This window comes from Saimiri boliviensis, chromosome 5 (genome assembly GCF_048565385.1).
Source record: "Saimiri boliviensis isolate mSaiBol1 chromosome 5, mSaiBol1.pri, whole genome shotgun sequence".
NCBI lineage: Eukaryota > Metazoa > Chordata > Mammalia > Primates > Cebidae > Saimiri > Saimiri boliviensis.
In genome coordinates this window covers 151,144,881-151,166,955 of record NC_133453.1, presented here as the reverse complement: position 1 = coordinate 151,166,955, position 22,075 = coordinate 151,144,881, and the positions used below count along the sequence as shown (strand labels likewise).

The 22,075-nt window shown below is 46.9% G+C and overlaps 1 protein-coding gene across 1 annotated transcript in view; it reads left to right on the top strand.

The window, feature by feature from the left end:
* Positions 1-22,075, top strand: part of HERC2 (HECT and RLD domain containing E3 ubiquitin protein ligase 2) — a 197,736-nt gene that overhangs the window by 24,627 nt on the left and 151,034 nt on the right. The window contains exons 5-14 of the mRNA XM_039479850.2: positions 1,691-1,910; positions 9,205-9,305; positions 9,730-9,886; positions 11,313-11,423; positions 11,903-12,074; positions 13,368-13,541; positions 15,271-15,459; positions 16,069-16,220; positions 20,122-20,279; positions 20,364-20,477. Coding sequence (XP_039335784.2) covers positions 1,691-1,910; positions 9,205-9,305; positions 9,730-9,886; positions 11,313-11,423; positions 11,903-12,074; positions 13,368-13,541; positions 15,271-15,459; positions 16,069-16,220; positions 20,122-20,279; positions 20,364-20,477 — 1,548 coding nt within the window. The remainder of the gene's footprint in view (positions 1-1,690; positions 1,911-9,204; positions 9,306-9,729; positions 9,887-11,312; positions 11,424-11,902; positions 12,075-13,367; positions 13,542-15,270; positions 15,460-16,068; positions 16,221-20,121; positions 20,280-20,363; positions 20,478-22,075) is intronic.

Here is a 22,075-nt window from a genome sequence, read left to right as displayed (position 1 = left end):
GGGAGCTGTGCTCTTACGGGGGTTGGTGGGAGGTAACTCATGATTCAGCAATAATGAACTGTACTCTGAGGGAGACATATGCTTAATTGAAAGACCGGAATCCTTTGAATTATTTTCACTCATGTGATTGCCTTCTACCTACTTAAAAAACACTTCTTAGTATGGAAATTTTTTCTCTCTTTTTTTTGGGGGGGATGGAATCTGCTCGTCGCCTAGGCTAGAGTGCAATGGCTTGATCTCGGCTTACTGCAACCTCCACCTCTCAGGTTCAAGTGATTTTCCTGCCTCAGCCTCCCGAGTAGCTGGATTATAGGCATGTGCCACCACACCCGGCTAATTTTGTATTTTTAGTAGAAACGGGGTTTCTCCATGTCGGTCAGACTGGTCTTGAACTCCCGATCTCAGGTGATCCACCCGCCTTGGCCTCCCAGAGTTCTGGGATTACAGGTGTGAGCCACCGCATCCAGCCAAAGATGAACAGAAGAGAATCTTTGTTCTTTTTTTTTTTTTGAGATGAAGTCTTGATCTGTCATCAGGCTGGAGTGCAGTGGCTTGATCTCGGCTCACTGCAACCTCCGCCTCCCGAGTTTAAGCGATTTCTCTGCCTCAGCCTCCTGAGGAGCTGGGACTACAGGCATGTGCCACCATGCCCAGCTAATTTTGTGTATTTTAGTACAGACAGGGTTTCACCATGTTGGCCAGGATGGTCTACGTCTCTTGACCTTGTGATCTACCTGCCTCAGCTTCCCAAAGTACTGGGATTACAGGTGTGAGCCATCAGACAGCCTGGCAGAAATTTTCAAACAGAGATAGAAATAGAATAATATAATGAAATATCACTTAGTAGTTAGAATGTGTATTAGTTACTTTATCTTCCTCTAAAGTATGTCCATAAATTTGTTTCATGAGTCATGCATGCTGGGTAATTATATCAAGACATTGTTTTTATTTTGAATTTGGTTTTGCAACATGAAAATAATGGCTAGTGTTTTTCTCTGTTTAGGAGATGTGCTCCTGATACATATTGAGTAATATTGACTTCAGTGTTCTGTGTTAGTAACTTTTTTTTTGTGGGGAGAGACAGAGTGTTATTCTGTCACCCAGGTTGGAATGCAGTGGCATAATCTCGGCTCACTGCAACGTCTGCCTCCTGGGTTCAAGCAGTTCTTGTACCTCAGCCTCCTGAGTAGCTGGAATTACAGGTGTGCACCACCACACCCTGCCGATTTTTTGTATTTTTTTAGTAGAGATGGGGTTTTGCCGTGTTGGCCAGGCCAGTCTTGAATTCCTGACCTCAAGTAATCCACCCGGCTCGGCCTCCCAAAGTGCTGGAATTACAGGCGTGAGCCACCACGCCTGGCCCACAGCTCGTACGTGATGTTTCTGGAGAGGCAGTGTGATGCAGTGGCTCAGAGGGGTCTCTGCCATGTGCTGCACTCCTCTGTGTGGCCTCTGACATGTTGCTTCACCATTGGTCCCTCAGTTTCTTCATCCATAAAATGGATGTACAGTACAGCTCAATAGTGCTCAGTGTGAAGATTGCCTGAGCTTAAATGTGTAAACTGGTTTAAAGCCGTTTTTGCCACAAATCATGGATTCGAGTACTATCTGTCATCATCATTCATTTTCTCAACAGTATAACAAACTGTGGCCACATTGTCCACAGGTGAGGTCTTTTCTTGTTTTATAGATGTGAATGAACTAAAGGAGTGTCTTTCGGTGCTGGTTAAAGAGCAGCAGGCCCTGGCCGTCCAGTCAGCTACAACCACCCTCTCAGCCCTGCGACTCAAGCAGAGGCTGGTGATCTTGGAGCGCTATTTCATTGCCTTGAATAGAACCGTTTTTCAGGAGAATGTCAAAGTCAAGTGGAAAAGCAGCAGCATTTCTCTGCCTCCTGTGGACAAAAAAAGGTAATAATAAAGTGAAGATACAATCCTGATGCCAGCTAGATATAAAATTCAGACTGTTTTGTTTCAAAAGGTTTAATTAAGGTTTTCAATATAGTGTCTTTCTTCACCTTCTGAAATTTATTCTTGCTTTCCCTTTTTGTGTGTTTTGTATAATCTGGAGAATGGATTTGCCAATTTGCTTATATAGTAACAGACCATACTATGTAATCCATGTCATTATTTTATTCAATTAATTTTTTTTCTTTTTTTTCTTTTTGAGAGACATCGAGTCTTGCTTTGTCACCCAGGCTGGGGTGCAGTGCTGTAATTATAACTCATTGTAATCTTGAACTCTGGGACTCTAGCGATCCTCCCACCTCAGCCACCTGAATAGCTGGGACTACAGTTACACACCACCATGCCCAGCTAATTAAAAATGAGTGTGTGTGTGTGTGTGTGTGTGTGTGTGTGTGCATGTGTGTGCACGCGTGTGGAGATGGGATCTTGCTCCTGGCTTCAAGCAATCTTACTGCTTCCACCTCGCGGGGTACTGGAATTGCAGGCAGGAGATACTGTGCTTGGCTCTGTATCATTAAAGACCTTTTTTTTTTTTTTTTTCCTTTTATGTCAGTAACTGTGGAAGCCAAGATGGTCTTGATCTCTTGACCTTGTGATCCACCCGCCTCGGCCTCCCAAAGTGCTGGGATTACAGGCTTGAGCCACCGCGCCCGGCCTCTTTTTTTTTTTTTGAGACGGAGTTTCGCTCTTGTCACCCAGGCTGGAGTGCAAAGGCGCGATCTCGGCTCACCGCAACCTCCGCCTCCTGGGTTCAGGCAATTCTCTTGCCTCAGCCTCCTGAGTAGCTGGGATTACAGGCACGCGCCGCCATGCCCAGCTAATGTTTTGTATTTTTAGTAGAGACGGGGTTTCACCATGTTGACCAGGATGGTCTCGATCTCTTGACCTCATGATCCACCCGCCTCGGCCTCCCAAAGTGCTGGGATTATAGGCTTGAGCCACCGCACCCGGCAGGATTTCTTATTCTTTTACTACAAGTGATGCTTTTGGGCATATGAGTTTTAATTTGATGATGCCTGTTTAATATATCACAAATTTCCTTTCTTTGCTAACATCCACTAGAATGTTTAAGGCTTGTGTAAAATTGTACTTTTCCAAAATGAAGCTGTCTGTCAGACTTTTGTCCTCAGTAGGTTAAACTACAAGATTTCCAGATGGAACTTAGATTTTGTGTAGTTAAGAGTGTTGGCTTTATTTGACTGTGGTAGTGACGATGACTCCCTGAGAGCACGTAGAACACACAGGAGGCAGGAAGAAGCAGGAGCAGAACTGCAGTCCTCTGCTTTCCCGAGATAGGAGTGCTGCTTGTAGCCGGTTTCCTTATGTTTTTATTTTTTTGTTTGTTTTCCTTTTTTGTTTTTTTACGTTTTTTTATTTTATTTTATTTTATTTTTTTTGAGACGGAGTTTCGCTCTTGTTACCCAGGCTGGAGTGCAATGGCGCGATCTCGGCTCCCCGCAACCTCCGCCTCCTGGGTTCAGGCGGTTCTCCTGCCTCAGTCTCCTGAGTAGCTGGGATTACAGACACGCATGGCCATGCCCAGCTGATTTTTTTGTATTTTTAGTAGAGATGGAGTTTCACCATGTTGACCAGGATGGTCTCGATCTCTTGACCTCGTGATCCATCCGCCCTCAGGCTCCCAAAGTGCTGGGATTACAGGCGTGAGCCACCGCGCCCGGACTGTTTTCTTATGTTTAAAGATAGTTGAAATCATGTTATATTTGGCTTTCTGTATCTGTGGGTTTCATGTCCACAGATCCAACTGTGGATCAAAAATAATGGAAGAAAAGCAATAAAAAACACTACAATTAAGAAAAAAAAAAAAACCAATAGAGTATAACAACTAATTACAGAGTGCTCACCTTGTATGAGGTATCATGGTCATCTAGAGATGATTTTTTTTTTTGTTTTGACACTGGGATTTCACTGTTTCCCAGGCTCGAGTGCACCAGGCCTATCATGGCTCACTGTGGCCTTGACCTCTTGGGCTCAAGTTATTCTCCCAAGTAGCTGGGATTACTAGCTGATTTTTGTATTTTTTGTAGAGTTTGGGTCTCACTTTGTTGTCTAGGCTGGTCTTAAAACTCCTGGCCACAAGTGATTTGCCTGCCTTGGGCTCCCAAAGTGCTGGGATTGCAAGCATGAGCCACCACACTTGGCCATTTAAAAAAAGAATTTGTATAGATGGGATTTTGCCATGTTGCCTGGGCTGGTCTTGAACTCCTGGGCTCAAATGAACCTTCCAGCTCAGCGTCCCAAAGTGCTGGGATTATAGCTGTGAGCCACTGTGCCTGGCTGAGATGACTTAAAGTATAGCGAGAGTGTGCATAGGTTATATGCAAATACTACAACATTTTATACCAGGGTCTTGAGCATCCTAGAGTTTTGGTATGGAGCCAGGGTGGGGCAGGCCTGGTATTAATCTCTTGTAGATACCAAGGGACTACTATACATGTCGTATTTTAAAAAATAGTTTTAGAGTAAATGAAACCGAGTGACAGATGAGATTCCTACCCATTTGCTAATAGCAGTACATCGTTCTCTCTTTCCTTCCTGACCAGCCGTGATGGTCATGAGTCAGAGTGTTATGTATGGGTGGGAGGTAGGTGCTTAGATTCTCCAAGAACTGTTGTGTGTTTGTTGAATCAAACTGAATCCCCTCAGCTGCAGAACTGGCTCAGAGCCCAGCTGATATTTCTCTGTGCAGTTTCGTTTGTGATGACATAGGGTTGATGGATTAATTAGAATATATTTTTCACTAAGTAGAAGAATTCCTAAAATAAAAAAAAAACACCATTTTTTTGAGATAACTGGATTCACATACAGATGTAAGAAATGCTATAGTGATTCTTTTGCTGTTCTGATGGCTAGTTGCAAACTAGAACGCAGTCATCAAAACTACGCTGTTACCTTTGATAGAGTGCCTGTCTTTTTCAGGGTTCCCCAGTTCTACATGCTCTTAATAAAGTGTGTATTTCTTTGTAATTTTTTCACATTTGGATTTGCTGAGACCACTCCTGCAGTCAGGGCACGTGAACAAGAGCCCTTTACACCCACATTCATGTCTTCTCTCCCCACCTTCACTGCTGGCAAGCACTCTTCTGTTCTCTGTGTCTATTACATGATTTTTTGACATTGGCTTTTTAATTATTATTATTATTTTTTTTTTTGAGACAGAGTTTCGCTCTTGTTACCCAGGCTGGAGTGCAATGGCGCGATCGCAGCTCACCGCAACCTCCGCCTCCTGGGTTCAGGCAATTCTCCTGCCTCAGCCTCCTGAGTAGCTGGGATTACAGGCACACGCCACCATGTCCAGCTAATGTTTTGTATTTTTTTAGTAGAGACGGGGTTTCACCATGTTGACCAGGATGGTCTTGATCTCTTGACCTCATGATCCACCCGCCTCGGTCTCCCAAAGTGCTGGGATTACAGGCTTGAGCCACCGCGCCCGGCGGCTTTTTGAATTATTATTATTGTTATTATTGTAATTTTTGGAGACAGGGTCTCACCCTGATGCCCAGGCTGGTGTGCAGTGATGTAATCAGAACTCACTGCAGCCTCAAACTCCTGGGCTCAGGCAGTCCTCTTACTTGAGCTTCCTGAGTAGCTAGGACCACAGATGCAGGACACCACACCTCATTAATTGTATGAGCTTCCTGAGTAGCTAGGACCACAGATGCAGGACACCACACCTCATTAATTGTAGTTGTAGAGACTAGGGTCTTGCCGTGTTTTCCAGGCTTGTCTTGAACTCCTGGCCTGAAGCACAATGGACTTTGTTCACTCAGCAAAATTCCCTTGAGATTTTCCCAAGGGGTCATTGCATTTATCATTGCTGAATAGTTGTTTTGTTTTCTTTTGTTTTGTTTTTTTGAGACAGTGTCTTGCTTTGTCACCCATGCCAGGCTGGAGTGTAGTGGCGTGATCTCGGGTCACTGCACCCTCAACCACCCAGGTTCAAGCGATTCTCCTGCCTCAGCCTCCCAAGTAGCTGGGATTGTAGGCGCACACCACCACGTCTGGCTAATTTTTGTATTTTTTGTAGAGAAGGGGTTTTGATATGTTGGCCAGGCTGGTCTCAAACTCTTGACCTAAAGTGATCCACTCACCTTGGCCTTCCAAAGTTCTGGGATTACAGGAGTGAGCCACTATGCCCAGACTGAGTAGTATTCCATGGGTTGGATGCAGTGAAACAGACCTCAGTTTTTTCCGGTTTTGAGGTATTACAAATAAAGCTACTATGAATATTTAAGTATAGATTTTTTTTTTTTTTTTTTTTTTTTTTTTTATGAGACAGTTTCGCTTTTGTTACCCAGGCTGGAGTGCAATGGCGCGATCTCAGCTCACTGCAACCTCTGCCTCCTGGGTTTAGGCAATTCTCCTGCCTCAGCCTCCTGAGTAGCTGGGTTTACAGGCACGCACCACCATGCCCAGCTAATTTTTTGTATTTTTAGTAGAGGCGGAGTTTCACCGTGTTGACCAGGATGGTCTCGATCTCTTGACCTCATGATCCACCCACCTTAGCCTCCCATGCTGGGATTACAGGCTTGAGCCACCACGCTCGGCTAAGTATAGATTTTTATGTGAATGTAAATTTTATTTCTCTGGTATTCATGCCCATGAGTACAATTACTGAGTCTTATGATTAGGTCTATACATAAATGTAAAGGACACTAACAAAAGAAATTTCTGGCCAGCTGTGGTGGCTCACGCCTGTAATCCCAGCACATTGGAAGGGCGAGGCAGGTGGATCACATGAGATTGAGACCAGCCTGACTAACATGGGGAAGCCCTGTCCTTACAAAAACTTAGCAGGGCATGGTGGCGGGAGCCTGTAATCCCCAGGTACTTGGGAGGGTGAGGCAGGAGAATTGCTTCTACCCGGGAGGCGGAGGTTGTAGTGAGCCCAGATTGCACCACTGCACTCCAGCCTGGGCGACAGAGCAAGACTCTGTCTCAAAAAAAAAAAAAAAAAAAAAAAAAAAGGAAATTGCTATACCTTTCTTTCAGAGTTGCAGTACCATTTTTCATTCTTACCTGCCACGTATGAGTGATTCAGGTTTTCTTTGTCTTCATCAGTATTTAGTATTGTCACTTTTTAATTTTAGTCAATCTGATGAATGTGTAGTGATAGTTCCTAAATTTTTTTTTTTTTTTTTGAGAGGGAGTCTCACTCTTTCACCCAGGCTGGAGCGTAGTGGTGTGATCCCAGCTCACTGCAACCTTTGCCTCCTGGGTTCAAGCGATTCTCCTGCCTCAGCCTCCCACGTAGCTGGGATTACAGGCACGCGCCACCACTCAGCTAATTTTTGTATATTTAGTAGAGACAGGATTTCACCATGTTGGCCAGGGTGGTCTCAAACTCCTGACCTCAGGTGATCCACCCGCCCTGACCTCCCAACGTGCTAGGCTTAGTATCGTGAGCCACCACACCTTGCTAATTGAGCAGTTCTTATACCACGGAGGCTTGGGGCTGTGGGGTTCTCTCTCCAGGGACAAGGTCCCGACAGCCTCAGGGGACTACAGCTTCTGGTGACCCTGAAGCAGTGTTCTCCGTGGATGCCTGTCTGGGGTGTGCTTCCTACCTCCTCTGAACACACTTGGCCCATGTGCTTTCTCTTGTAAGGACTGTGTGTACTGTTACATGTCTGTGTCTTGTCATGTTTATATTTCTCACTTAGGAGCAAAGGTTCATGTCTTTCAGGTATCCAGTGCCCTTCTCAGAGGTGGTTGTGTTTCCTCTCCGAGCTCTGGGTACATTTTTCAGGCACTTGTGGATAAGTGTGTACTGCTGCCCCTGGCCAGCCATGTTCTTCACTGCCAATTTTATTATATGTCGTTTCTTGGGGAGCTCCTTCTATAACATCACTTGTTTTTCCTTTTTTTTTTTCTCTTTTTTGAGATGGAATCTTTTTCTGGTGTCCAGTCTGGAGTGCAGTGGTGTGATCTCAGCTCACTGCAACCTCCGCCTCCCGGGTTCAGGCAATTCTCCTACCTCAGCCTCTGAGTAGCTGGGATTACAGGCGTGCCACCACCACACCCAGCTGGGGTGTGTGTGTGTGTGTGTGTATGTGTAGTTTTTTTTTTTTTTTGAGATGGAGTCTCATTCTGTCATCCAGGCTGGAGAGCAGTGGCACGATCTCAACTCACTGCAGCCTCTTCCTTCTGGGTTCAAGTGATTGTCTTGCCTCAGCTTCCTGAGTAGTTGGGATTACAGGCACGCACCACTATGCCCAGCTAATTTTTGTATTTCTTAGTAGAGATGGGGTTTCACCATATTGGACAGGCTGTTCTCAAACTCCTGACCTCCTTGGCCTTCCAGAGTGCTGAGATTACAGGTGTGAGCCACTACGCATAGCCAATTCTTGTATTTTTAGTGGAGACAGGGTTTCATCATTTTGGCCAGGCTGGTCTTGAATTCTATTTTAAATGTTTTTATAGCATTTCCCCTGATCATGAAAGCAAATTTTAGTAAATTTGGATGGTCTATAGTCTCAATCCTATATGTATATTTTAGAAACATGATATAGTATAAAGTATGAAATACAGTTACTTGCTGTGCATGCTTATATATTTGTTTTTGTATTCTAGCCTTTTCTTTCTTGTACAGGATGATTTTTATGGTGCACCATTTGTATAACCTTTAACAACACTCGGAACAAAACTGTGACTTGTGAACTTAACATAAGCAAAAAGTGAAAAGCTTAAAAAGACACAGGAGGGTGATGAGCATTCCCCTCAGAAGAGGGCGACTCCTCATGGGATGGGTCAAGGGTGCAGGGACTCACCCACAGCCAGGAGCAGACCCCGAGCTGGAGGACGCCAGATCTGGGGCGCACCAGGCTCTCCTGTGGGCTCTGCTGCTCTTCTCCCAGCTCCTCTCCTTTCTGGTCTCCCACGTGGGGTTTATTTTCCCTCCGTTTATGTATTCATCTGCTTATCTTCTGCTTCCTCCCACTAGAAGCTCACTTTGTGAGGTCATTTCCTGAGCATTTTTCCAAGACATTTAAAATTCCTTGTAAATTGCTTTTATTCGTAAACTGAAAACTTTTGTTTTGCAAGAGACATTTGATGAAAGTTTTTACACAATGAAACTAAAAATCAGCTTGTGATCCTGTCACTTAAAGAAAACCATTGATGAAATTTGGTTTACATCCTTCTGTAGTAGTATTGATTTCGTGTAGCATCTGCACCCTCCACGGGCTGACGGGTTGTGTGCTGTGTGTGTCGCCTGCAGTTGCCGGCCTGCGGGCAAAGGCGTGGAGGGACTGGCCAGAGTGGGATCCCGAGCGGCGCTGTCTTTTGCCTTCGCCTTCCTGCGCAGGGCCTGGCGATCAGGTACGGTCCGTGGAGGGGCGCGTGGGTCTGCTTCCCTAACACATCAGCAGATGGGGTTTCGAGCTCCCATGTGCTGTCTGTGCCTCATTTTCCTTGCTTGTGAGATGAGAGGCTGCAGAGGCTGTTTGGCTTTCATGTCTGTGCTTTAAAGAAAAAAAAGTGAGTGCATGCACCCCCACCCCACGTAAACCACAGCCATGGACCGCCCCAGGATGGATTTAATTCTGGAACAAGAAGAAGTTAGTGTATTGCTCATGGGACAACCATGAGATACAGAATTGACTGGAACAGCTGTGCTAGATTCTGGCCTGTTGAGTGAGGGATTGGAAAGGTGACAGTGGCGTCTTCTCTCGCCGAGGGGTGGGAAGCCCAGTGGGAGAGTGAGGAGAGTGGGTGGGCTCCTCTGACGCGTGTGTGCGCCCAGGCGAGGATGCGGACCTCTGCAGTGAGCTGTTGCAGGAATCCTTGGACGCCCTGCGAGCGCTTCCTGAGGCCTCGCTCTTTGACGAGAGCACCGTGTCCTCTGTGTGGCTGGAGGTGGTGGAGAGAGCAACCAGGTTCCTCAGGTCCGTCGTGACAGGGTGAGTTCTCTTTTTTCTTGCCTTCTGGACGCAGACGGCCGACCCGCTTGAAGCTAGTTCTTAGTGTCCTCGTTTTAGAGCTCAGAAGTGTCAGAGGTTGGTTTCTCACCTGTGTTTTCAGCAGGCTCTCAGTGCTGTGATTCCAGGTCTGGTCTCAGGTTTTCAGGTGATCTGATTTCTGATTCTCTGACTGGAATCAGGAAGCTGTGATACTAAGTGAGACAGACAGGGGACGATGCTTAGAGATTTGGCCGTCAGTAATGCGTAGAGGGTTTTGTGTCTGTGATGAGGAGGAGCCGCTGTTTGAGTGTAGAGTGGTGCTTGAAGTCTTACAGATAATGTGGGAGTAAACACCTGCTCAAGATCAAATTGTTTAGTCCTGTGGCTGGTCTTTTTAGTGTAAAAAGTTTGAATATGAAACATTTGTGTGTAAGGAAAAACATGAACTCTGGTCTGGAGTGCTGTGCATTTTTGTTTTGTTTTGTTTTTTCTTATTTATTTATTTATTTTTTAAAGGTGGAATTTCACCATGATGGTCAGGCTGGTCTTGAACTCCTGACCTCAGGTGATCCACCCACCTCAGCCTCCCAAAGTCCTAGGATTACAGGTGTGAGCCACCACGCCTGGCTCAAGTGCTGTGCATTTTTATTAAGGTTTTTAAATTTAAAGAAAATATAAAATTCAACAGTAAGGACAGATGTAGAGAAAAAGTGAGCCCACTCCTCACTGTCCTTGACAGAGGTCAGCACTGTGCCTTCTTCCAGCAGGCAGGATGCCTTTGGCGTTTCTGTCCCCGGCTGGGAGTCCACTTCCTGGGCCTGCTGGTGAAGGCATTACCACAGAGTTTTAAAATTCTGGAGGCCTTGAAAATAGGCTCGCAGTTGATTTTAAAAATTCAGCTATAATGTTGCTGCCGTTAAGGTCCTTTCTCTGAAGTCTTGGGATAGAATTTTTAAAAATTTATTATTGACTAACATAGAAAAGTTGAAAGTATATCTTTGATCCGAGATAAAAATTAGTGTAGATGTGTTACTTCCAGATTCTCAGGTGGTTTTAGAAATTGCTTCTCTGATTCTGCAGGAGAATGTTGATACTGTTACACGTAATCGAAACTGGAAACCATATCTAGATATTCTTCTACTCATGTTTTAGATAACGATATAAATAATTCTATGCTTCACAGGCTTGGAGTATGTCATCTACTGTAATGTATCCGAATGAATACTTAAAATATATTTTTGTAAGCTAATTGCACACTTTAGAATCTCTGAATAAATTTGAGTGGCAAGTCTCAGAAACTTGATTCTAAATATTAAAAATATATCCTTCCTTGGGAGGGAGCATGTAGTGAATATGTTGGTGTTATTGTAAGCTTGCTGTCTCTCTGCAGGTTGCTTTGTTCCCACATCCACTGCTTTCATTTCAGGGATGTTCATGGAACGCCAGGTACCAAAGGGCCAGGAAGTATCCCCCTGCAGGACCAGCACTTGGCCCTGGCCATCCTGCTCGAGCTGGCCGTGCAGAGAGGCACATTGAGGTGAGGGCTGCTGCAGACGGGGAACGCTCTGGGGAAGCCCCTCTGCATCCAGATACCTGTTGCATTGTGTGGCATTTCACTGGATCGTTTCTGACTGCGGCAGATGTGTGTGGTGCTCCGTAGCCAGAGAACCACGTCCGCGCGCTCTTGACATTTTCTTCCTTTTTCATGCTCGGTTTTCTAGCCTGGGAACTGTTCTTTTAATTTTTTTTTTCTTTTCAGTTTTCCTCATTTCATTATTTTTATCCCATGAATTTAAGATCCTAGAACTTCCGTGTAAACGTGCTGAGCTTCTTGACTGTTCTTTCCCATCAACAGAAGGCAGACATCTTGGTGTCGATGCAGTGATTTAATTACCACGGCTTTACTTGGGTTTCCTTTCGTATACCAAGTGTTTCTTCACTTCGGTTTAGCTGTTTGCTTTTATTTTTGATCAACCATGAAATTTTAACTAGGAATAAATACCTTTTCTCCTTTAGCCAAATGCTGTCTGCCATCCTGTTGTTACTTCAGCTGTGGGACAGTGGGGCACAGGAGACTGACAACGAGCGCTCCGCCCAGGGCACCAGCGCCCCGCTTCTGCCCTTGCTGCAGAGGTTCCAGAGCATCGTCTGCAATAAGGACACGCCTCATTCTGAGGGAGACATGCGCGTGAGTACCACGTGGAGCTTGGTGTTTAGGTGGCACTCGATTCTAGTTACTATTTTTTTTTTTCTTTGAGACGGAGTTTCGCTCTTGTTACCCAGGCTGGAGTGCAATGGCGCGATCTCGGCTCACCGCAACCTCCGCCTCCTGGGTTCAGGCAATTCTCCTGCCTCAGCCTCCTGAGTAGCTCGGATTACAGGCATGCGCCACCGTGCCCAGCTAATGTTTTGTATTTTTAGTGGAGACGGGGTTTCACCATGTTGACCAGGATGGTCTCGATCTCTTGACCTCGTGATCCACCCGCCTCGGCCTCCCGGAGTGCTGGGATTACAGGCGTGAGCCACCGCGCCCGGCCTGATTCTAGTTATTTTTAAAGCAAGGTCAGTGTGTCCGTGGCAGGGTGTTCTCTGGTGTGTGTATGTTTGGTGGTCACATCAGGGAGTCAGATGAGACAAGTTTGGGAGGTCACTTGTTTGTGGAGGAGACTCAGTGCGGTGAGTACTGATTTTCTTGTCAGCATGGAACCAAGCCTGAAACACGCACTTGTAAATACGTACCAGAAAAGAACAAGGAAAATAGTGGCCTGCTTTGTTGACCATTCCTATGTGCTGGGCTCTGTGCAGGGCAGTCACCTCAGCTGTCACTGTGTTTAGTACCAACCCCTCCTTAACAGATGTGGACGCTGAGCTGGGGAGCAGCAGGTGCGCAGGGCCCTGGGCGCAAACCTCCAGGACTGCTGGTCTTTACTAGTCAAGTACAAGTTGGATTTTGCAAGTCTTTTCGGGAACGTCTTAGTCATTCCAGTATCATGCTTTGGTTTAATTTTTCTATTATTTGACGATCTTTAAACTAAGGGTAATAGGGCTCTTCTGCCTTTAGAAGATTTAGAACTGTGATTTAATAGGCAAATGAAAGTAGGTGTTCTCCAGAGTGAGCAACATTTAGATGAAAATAAAGGTTTTTGTTTTAGATTTCAAGAGCAGTTTGAGATGCTCTGCTGCGTTCCCACAGAACTGGTTCTGCCTTTCTCCAGGAGTCTTAGGCCTGTAGGGTGGTTTGGCTGTGTTAGCAATTTGTGTGGATTCATCTTACCTGCGGTGTCATAAGTGTACGCCTGCACAATGTATACACTGACACAGCTTACACGCTGCATAAATACGTAGATGTATAGTTTAACTGCATCATCAACATTGTCATTTGATGACCAAAATGAGTAAATAACAAAATATGAAGAGTGGTTAGAGGCTATGTCACTTTGAATTTCCCCACCATTTCTGAATGTTTACTTTTCCTTTCTAGCTTTTGTCTGGCCCTCTGAGCCCCAATGAGAGTTTCCTGAGGTACCTCACCCTTCCACAAGACAACGAGCTTGCCATTGATCTGCGGCAGACAGCGGTGGTCGTCCTGGCCCATTTGGACCGCCTGGCCGCACCCTGCATGCCTCCGCTCTGTAGCTCTCCGGCGTCCCATAAGGTGTGTGCAAGAACAGAGTTCTGCGTGTTTCGCAGCTAGGACCGCTGCCAGGTTCTCATCCTGGGCCCGTGTGGAGACTCGCTTTTTCTGGTATTGGTCAGGGAGCTGGCTTGTGTTTTTTAAACGTTGCAAACGCATTTGGTGGTAACATCAGCGAATCAGATGAGACAAGTGTGGGAGGTCACTCGTTTGTGGAGAAGACTCAGGTCAGTGAGTACTGACTTCCTTGTCAGCAAATTTAAACATTTATACAGCTTACATGCTGCATAAATATATAGATGTATTGTTTAACTCTGTCATCAACATTGTCATTTGATGACCAAAATGAGTAAATAACAAAATTTTTGAGTGGTTAAAGGCTAATTATATTACCTTAATATATGCAAATATATGCGGACATTGAAGGTGTTACCAATGTTGAGAGTGAGTGATGAGCAGGCGGAAGGAGGTGCACAGGCCTGGGGACCCACCCTGGGGGCGCAGGTTTCCAGGTTCAGCTGGCTCAGCCGGAGAGAGCTCCCCTTTATCCACATAGCCCCAGGCCCTCCTGCCCTCCACAGGGGCTTCCACAGCCTTCCTTCTAGTCTGAACACGGGCTGTTTTAGTGTGTAATGCTGCTTATAGCAGTGGCAGTATAATGATGTATCGTGTCTGTTCTGTAACAGTAACGGTCAGAGTCGTCATTTGCCTGTGTGCAGCAGCAGTGAGGTGCATGCTCATTGAGGACCTCAGCATGCTGTTGTAGCTCATTATGTCGGTGAGAAAACTACAGCTGGGAATAGTAGTGAACTTTGCCAGGGTATGACAGTCATCCGCATTTTCAGTCCAGATTTCTCTTAACATTTTACTGCTAATATGAAGAGTATTTCGTTTAATAGTCATGAAAAAAAAAAGTAATACAGCCACATGGTTCAAAAATCAAAACTAGGCAGAGACACACTATTGCTTCCGCTGCCCATCACATGTACCCAGTTTCCCACCTGCTCCCTCTCACTTTGTAGTCTCATCTGTAGCCTCCTTACTCTCTGGAATGAGTATGCTAGTGGTAGCATGTTGCATGACTTGCCTTGCTTGTTTTTTTCACTAACCATGTTTACTGGAGTACTTTATGAGAGCATTGCTCTTTGTTTGTACAAAGCAGTGTAGTATTCAGTGTGTGGATGTGTCTTTTATGTAGTGAGTCTCTTATTGGTGGACACTTGGCTTATTGCCACAGTATTGCTGTACAATAGTGCTGCAGGGCCTGACCTTGTACGTGTGCGCACGTGTGTGTCTGCACGTGCACAGGTGGGGATGTGTCTAGTGTGGGCTGCTTGTCACCAGACTACTCCTATACAACTTGATTTCTCTCACCACCAGTAGGGATGCTGGCCTCCCAGCCTTGTGCGTGGGGTTTTGGGATTTTGCCTGCTAAGGCACAAAATAATTTGAGCATTTTAAAATACATTAGTATTTAAGGGCCACTTATACTGCTTTCTAATGGGCTCTGTTAAAATGAAGTGCAGTGGAAATGGAAAAGCAAGCTGCCCCGTTGCTTCATCATACTGGTTAAATGAGGTAATATGGCATGGTATGAGCTATTTTGATGTTTCGAATCAGCGTATTTTCTCTTTATTTGCTTTGTTTTTAGCTTATAATATCTCAGTGTTACTCCCAGCCATTTTTTTTTTTTTTTTTTTTTTTTTTTTTTGCTGTTGTAAAAGAGAATGTTTACTTTTTTATCTTACAGGGATCATTGCAAGAGGTCATAGGTTGGGGGTTAATAGGATGGAAATACTATGCCAATGTGATTGGTCCGATCCAGTGCGAAGGCCTGGCCAATCTGGGAGTCACACAGATTGCCTGTGCAGAGAAGCGCTTCCTGATCCTGTCACGCAGCGGCCGCGTGTACACACAGGCCTACAACAGTGACACACTGGTGCGTGTTCTGGACACTGTACCCGCAGTGTTCCCTGGGGGGGCGAGCTGTGTACTACAAATGCACAGGGTCCGGTCTTTCTTTAAGTCATTTGATTTCTGAAGACTGATAAGCTGCTGTTTATTGTATATTATGTTTAATGATCTCAGTTGTAATATTATTGTCAAGATTTTGGGTTGTAAAGATTAGGAAGTCATTACAGTGAAACTCATTGCTAATCCTGAGGTTCCCATTTGTGAACTGATTTTCTTTGTGTAAACTCATTTGTCTTTGGGGCCAGGCAGGTGACAGATGAGGGAGTTGGGCCTCATGAGGATAGTGGCAAATTGGGACGTGACATGTTTTTGTTAAAGCAGAAAGGCATTCCTCTCTGTTGCCGCAGGCTTCTGTCACCCAGGGCTAGCTAGCACTGCCCCTGGGTCCGCACTGGAGCCTTCCCACTGTTCTCTTGGTGCTGGGTGGGAAGTGCTGGAGAGCTGGCCCTGTGGCCGCCAGAGGCTTGAGCGTCACTTCCAGTTAGGGCAGGCTTTGCTCAGGGATACATGATAAAGGAGAGCTGTGCGGTCTTCATTATCTTTGGACTCATGTCTACCTTTCTTCCTGTTTTAGGCCCCGCAGCTGGTCCAGGGCCTTGCCTCCAGAAACATTGTAAAGATTGCTGCCCATTCTGATGGCCACCACTACCTAGCCTTGGCTGCCACTGGAGAGGTGTATTCCTGGGGCTGTGGGGACGGCGGACGGCTGGGCCACGGGGACACTGTGTATGTGTGCTTCATTCCTGTAGAGAACACACTCTCTTTTTATGTTGCCGTATCCTAAACATGGTGGAACACAGAAGTGTGTGCAGGTGTTTTACAGCTGCCCTGACACGTAGTGCCGGGGTGGAGCAGGACACTAGGATACGCCCCCTCTTTGGCGGTGGCTTGGGAGCTTTACCTGTGCGTGGAGAGCAACAGGGGTGGGCCCTTCTGCTCTTCTCCACCCTCTGCAGCCTTGGCCAGCTTTTTATTTACTCAAACTGCATCCCTCTGTGGAGTGTGCGAAAACAGATGCTACACTACTGTTCCTTCATTCACAAACATTTCACTCTTTCCTTGAATCATAGTTGTCGCTCTTTCCTTGAACCATAATATTATTTTTACAGGAAAAAAAATGAGCAGTTTCTTCCTAATATTATCCTATTTGGTGAAACCTTTTATTGTGGAAGAGCAGAAATAAAACAGAAAGTTGTTATAAATGCCAGGTGGTAAAAATTGGGAGGTCTTACAGCCTCCATGGAGTGATGGGAACTGTCTTGTACTTTGCTCTTGTGCGTGGAACTTTGTGTTAGGTTCAAAGGAAGGATGTATGTACACACCAACCCAGCGAGTCTATTCTGTGTGGGCGGGGGCTCTGAGCAGGGAGCGGGCAGTGCAGAGCTTGAAATGAGCAGAGTCGTGAATGCGCTTGGGTCCCTTGAGAGGAGCCTGCAGGGCACGACCCGTGCACACCACGGGGTATAGTTGAGGGCATCACTGCCAGCAGCATCCACTGGGAAGATCCCAAACCGGGAGAAAAGCAGAGTGATGCATGTTGTGTGGTACATATATGCCAAGCTCAGAACGGCCCCACTCCCATAGCGTTGTAAAACTAGTGAAAAACGTTCATCTCCATGTAATTGATAGCTCCTACTCTCTGACTAGATCTTAAGGGCTGGGATTGACACGGCCACACGGGACTTGAAAGGCATCAAGGTATAGGACAGGGTGGTAAGTCTGTTTACTTCCTTTATGGAATTTATAACTAACTTTGGATAAAATGTTTAATAGTAAAACAATTCTCAGTGGAGAGTAAGTGCTAGTATCAGTAACTTACCTCTTATTCTAGGACTTGAGTGTAGGAAGAAAGATCAGTGCAGATGCAGAAGCTGGAGATAACCTTTAGGGGGAGTTGAAACTGAGAGGCTGTACTGGAGTAGAGTCATTGGGCATCCTTGTGTGTGCCCCTGTCCCTTTGTGTGTCCCTGTCCCTGTGTGTGCCCCTGTCCCTGTGTGTGCCTGTGTCCCTGTCCCTGTGTGTGCCCCTGTCCCTGTGTGTGCCCCTGTCCGTGTGTGCCCATGTCCCTGTGTGCCCCTGTCCCTGTGTGTGCCCCTGTCCCTGTGTGCCCTTGTCCCTGTGTGCCCCTGTCCCTGTGTGCCCTTGTCCCTGTGTGCCCCTGTCCCTGTGTGCCCCTGTCCCTGTGTGTGCCCGTGTCGCTGTCCCTGTGTGCCCCTGTCCGTGTGTGCCCATGTCCCTGTGTGTGCCCGTGTCCCTGTCCCTGTGTGCCCCTGTCTGTGTGTGCCCGTGTCCCTGTGTATGCCCCTGTCCCTGTGTGTGCCCTGTCCCTGTGTGTGCCCGTGTCCCTGTGTGTGCCCCTGTCTCTGTGTGCCCGTGTCCCTGTGTGTGCCCCTGTCCCTGTGTGTGCCCGTGTCCCTGTCCCTGTGTGTGCCCGTGTCCCTGTGTGTGCCCCAGTCCCTGTGTATGCCCTTGTCCCTGTGTGCCCGTCCCTGTGTGTGCCCGTGTCCCTGTGTGTGCCCGTGTCCCTGTCCCTGTGTGCCTGTGTCCCTGCCCCGTGTGTGTCCCTGTCCCTGTGTGTACCCGTGTCCCTGTCCCTGTGTGTGCCCGTGTCCCTGTGTGTGCCCGTGTCCCTGTCCCTGTGTGTGCCCGTGTCCCTGTCCCTGTGTGTGCCCGTGTCCCTGTGTGTGCCCGTGTCCCTGTGTATGTCCGTGTCCCTGTGTATGTCCCTGTCCCTGTGTGTGCCCGTGTCCCTGTCCCTGTGTGTGCCCGTGTCCCTGTGTGTGCCCCGCCCCTGTGTGTGCCCATGTCCCTGTGTTTGCCTGTGTCCCTGTCCCTGTGTGTGCCCGTGTCCATGTGTGTGCCCGTGTCCCTGTGTGCCCCTGTCCCTGTGTGTGCCCGTGTCCCTGTGTGTGCCCCTGTCCCTGTGTGTGCCCCTGTCCCTGTGTGTGCCCCTGTCCCTGTGTGTGCCCATGCCCGTGTCCCTGTGTGTGCCCCGTCCCTGTGTGCCCGTGTCTCTGTGCCTGTGTCCCTGTGTGTGTATATTTTGCCAACTAGTTGGTCACAAAGTGAGTAAACCATGTCTTTGGAAAAACCTGGCTTCTACAGGTTCTCAAGAAAATGTCATCCATCATAGGAACATATTCTGGATCATAAGAGTAAGATGTTTTGCTAACTTTGCAATTTCTTTTTTTTTTTTTTTTTTGAGACGGAGTTTCCGCTCTTGTTACCCAGGCTGGAGTGCAATGGCGCGATCTCAGCTCACCGCAACCTCTGCCTCCTGGGTTCAGGCAATTCTCCTGCCTCAGCCTCCTGAGTAGCTGGGATTACAGGCACGCGCCACCATGCCCAGCTAATTTTTTTTTTATTTTTAGTAGAGACGGGGTTTCACCATGTTGACCAGGATGGTCTCGATTTCTTGACCTCGTGATCCGCCCGCCTTGGCCTCCCAAAATGCTGGGGTTACAGGCTTGAGCCACCGCACCCGGCTAACTTTGCAATTTCTTCAGCTAGTAAGACTTTCCTGCCGAATCACCACTGCCTCACATTTTTCATTTGTAAAATATAGATTGCAAAATGCTGGCTTCATTCCCTCCACATTCATTTAACAAATAAATATAAATGTCAGCTGTATGAGGTTTACATGCCACCAGGTGAATGAGCTTCAGATGTACAGTTGCATGGGTTTTGGCAAGTACATGCAGTTTGGTAGTTGTCACCGTCAAGGCACGGGGCGCCCTGTTGCTTCCAGGGCCCTCTTGGTGCCCTTGAGTCGATCCCCGCTTCCTGCCTCCAGTTGCTGACAACCTCTGCTGCTGTTCTTTTGTCTTTTCCAGAATTTAATATAAACGAAGCCATACAGTAGATGGTGTTTTGTTTCGGGCTTCTTTCACTTAGCATGATGTCTTCAGATCCAGACATGTTGGGTGTGTCGGTAGTTCATTCCTTCTGTTGCAGATGGACCATGGTTTTGGGCCATTGTGCATAAAGCTGCTACGGACTTCATTGTACTAGGTGTTTTTTTTGTTTTTTGTTTTTGTTTTTGTTTTGCGGGGGGATGAGAGTTTCGCTGTCGTTGCACAAGTTGGAGTGCAATGGCACGATCTCAGCTCACTGCAACCTCTGCCTCCCGGGTTCGAGTCATTCTCCTGCCTCGGCCTCCTGAGTACCTGGGATTACATGTGCGTGCCACCATACCCAGCTAACTTTTTGTATTTTTGGTAGAAACAGGGTTTCACCATGTTAGCCAGGCTGGTCTCAAACTCCTGACCTTAGGTACTCCACCTCCGTCTGCCTGCCAACGTGCTGAGATTACACACAGATCACCAGGCAAGCTGTGTGTGAACAGCATCACGAGCCACTGTGCCTGGCCCGTTGTACAAGTCTTTAAGAGACATTGTTTTTATATTTCTGCCGGATACCGTGTGTGGCGTTTGGTTCCAACTTAACAAAGAGTCATGGAGGTGTTAGGTGTTCGAATTCTCTCTTTATTCTTTTATAAGGTACCTGAAAGGTGAAACTGGCCTGATGCTGTGATGGTGTATTTTGGAGAGTGGATATCCTTTTTAACAATAATATGAAATAACACCAAGAAGAAGGGCATTCATGTTTGTTTCCTTCCTCCCCAAGGCCTCTGGAGGAGCCTAAGGCGATCTCTGCCTTCTCTGGAAAGCAGGCTGGGAAGCACGTGGTGCACATTGCTTGCGGGAGCACGTACAGCGCGGCCATCACTGCTGAGGGGGAGCTGTACACATGGGGCCGTGGGAACTACGGCCGGCTTGGCCACGGTAGGTCTGCTCTGCGCGAGGGGGAGCACGCAGCAGAGGTGGCTTCTTAAAGGACTTTGTAACAGCAGTCATATCTGTTTGAAGGCTCCAGTGAGGATGAGGCCATTCCAATGCTGGTGGCTGGGCTTAAAGGACTGAAGGTCATCGATGTGGCATGCGGGAGTGGGGATGCTCAAACCCTGGCTGTCACCGAGAACGGTATGTAGAGCTCTTGCCACCCTGGACAGGCCCTTGAGGACACGCGTGGCAGCTGCCCTGGAGGAAGTGAGCTTAGGAGTAGAGGGGGCCTCATGAGGCTACCCGCCCTGTCGTCCTGTGGGTGTGGGGCTCAGTGGCATTGGTGAAGAGGCCCAGGTGGTTACTGGGCTTAAGTTTGGCTGGTTAGCAGCCGCCACGATTCCCGTGTGGGCATTTTATTTTTTACGACCGAGAGTTGCTACTTCAGTAAAACTTTGTGATGATATGTTGAGTAAAATGCCTTGAATAGGGCTGCAGACGTTGTCTTCTTCACACTGGTGTTTCTTTGGTGCAAATCTTGTAGGGAAGTGTCCCTGCTTATGCTGTTATTTTCTGAGGTGACTGGTAGAGTAGAAGCATCTTAGCCTGCAGTCTGGCCTCGGGGGACAGTGGGAAGTCACCAGGCAGGCTGTGTGTGAACAGCATCATTTTGACCACAGCGTATGAAAGTAAACGCCCTGATCTCTGTATTGAGGTTTTCTGTGCTGCTTTCATTGACCACTAATAGTGTGTCATCTACAGTTTCCAGTTTGGGTCACGGTTGGCCTGTTTTTGCAGATGGAGTTGTATTGGCATGCAGGCATGCCCACTCATTTATGTCTTACCTGTGGCTGCTTTCCTGTGACAGTGGCACAGCTGGGTAGTTGAGACAGAAAGCCCACAGAGGCTAACAATACTTACCATTTGATCGCTGAAGAAAATATTTGCCTGTCTTTGGCTTATTGAAAATAGAATGTGGGAACTTGTGGAACAATCTGAGAGCTTTTCTGGTTTCTTTTTCCTGATCTTTTATAGTTTTTACCTGTTAAGTAATTTTTACCTGTTAAGTAAGTTTGCCTGTTAAGTAAGTAAGTTTTACCTGGTAAGTAAATTTTTTTTTTTTTTTTTTTTAAAGAGTCTCGCTCTGTAACCCAGGTTGGAGTACAGTGGTGTAATCTCGGCTCACCACCACCTCCACCTCCTGGGTTCAGGCAATTTTCGTGCCTCAGCTGGATTATAAATGTTCACCACTGTGCCTGGCTAATTTCCGTGTTTTTGGTAGAGACAGGATTTCACCATGTTGCCCAGGCTGATCTCGAACTCCTGGGCTCAAGTGATCCACCTGCCTCGGCCTCCCACAGTGCTGGGATTACAGGCACAAGGCACTGCGCCCAGCCTAACAATTTTGTTTTTTTAGCAATTTGCTCTCATTAAGTTCTGGCAAAGGTTTCAGCTTAGTTTTCACTGTAAAAATAAAAATACTTACTTTTCAATTGCATTTTATCCCTTTGTGTAATATTTGGTCAACTTACATACTTAGACTGATATATGCAGTTGGGAGCACATAAAGTGGTACCGCTGACCAGTGGTCAGCATGGCGGCAGCAGAAGCAGGCAGGCAAACGGCAGGGTGGTCCATGGCGTCCATAGTGTGCTGGGCCCCAGTTACTGTGTGTTACGGAGGTAGCGGGCCTTTGGTTCTGTGAAGCACTTGACGTGGAGCCCAGGCTCGTCAGAGTCAGGACTTTCTTTTTCATGGAATGAAAACAGAAAGAAAACTTAGCTTTCCCTTTCTTTACT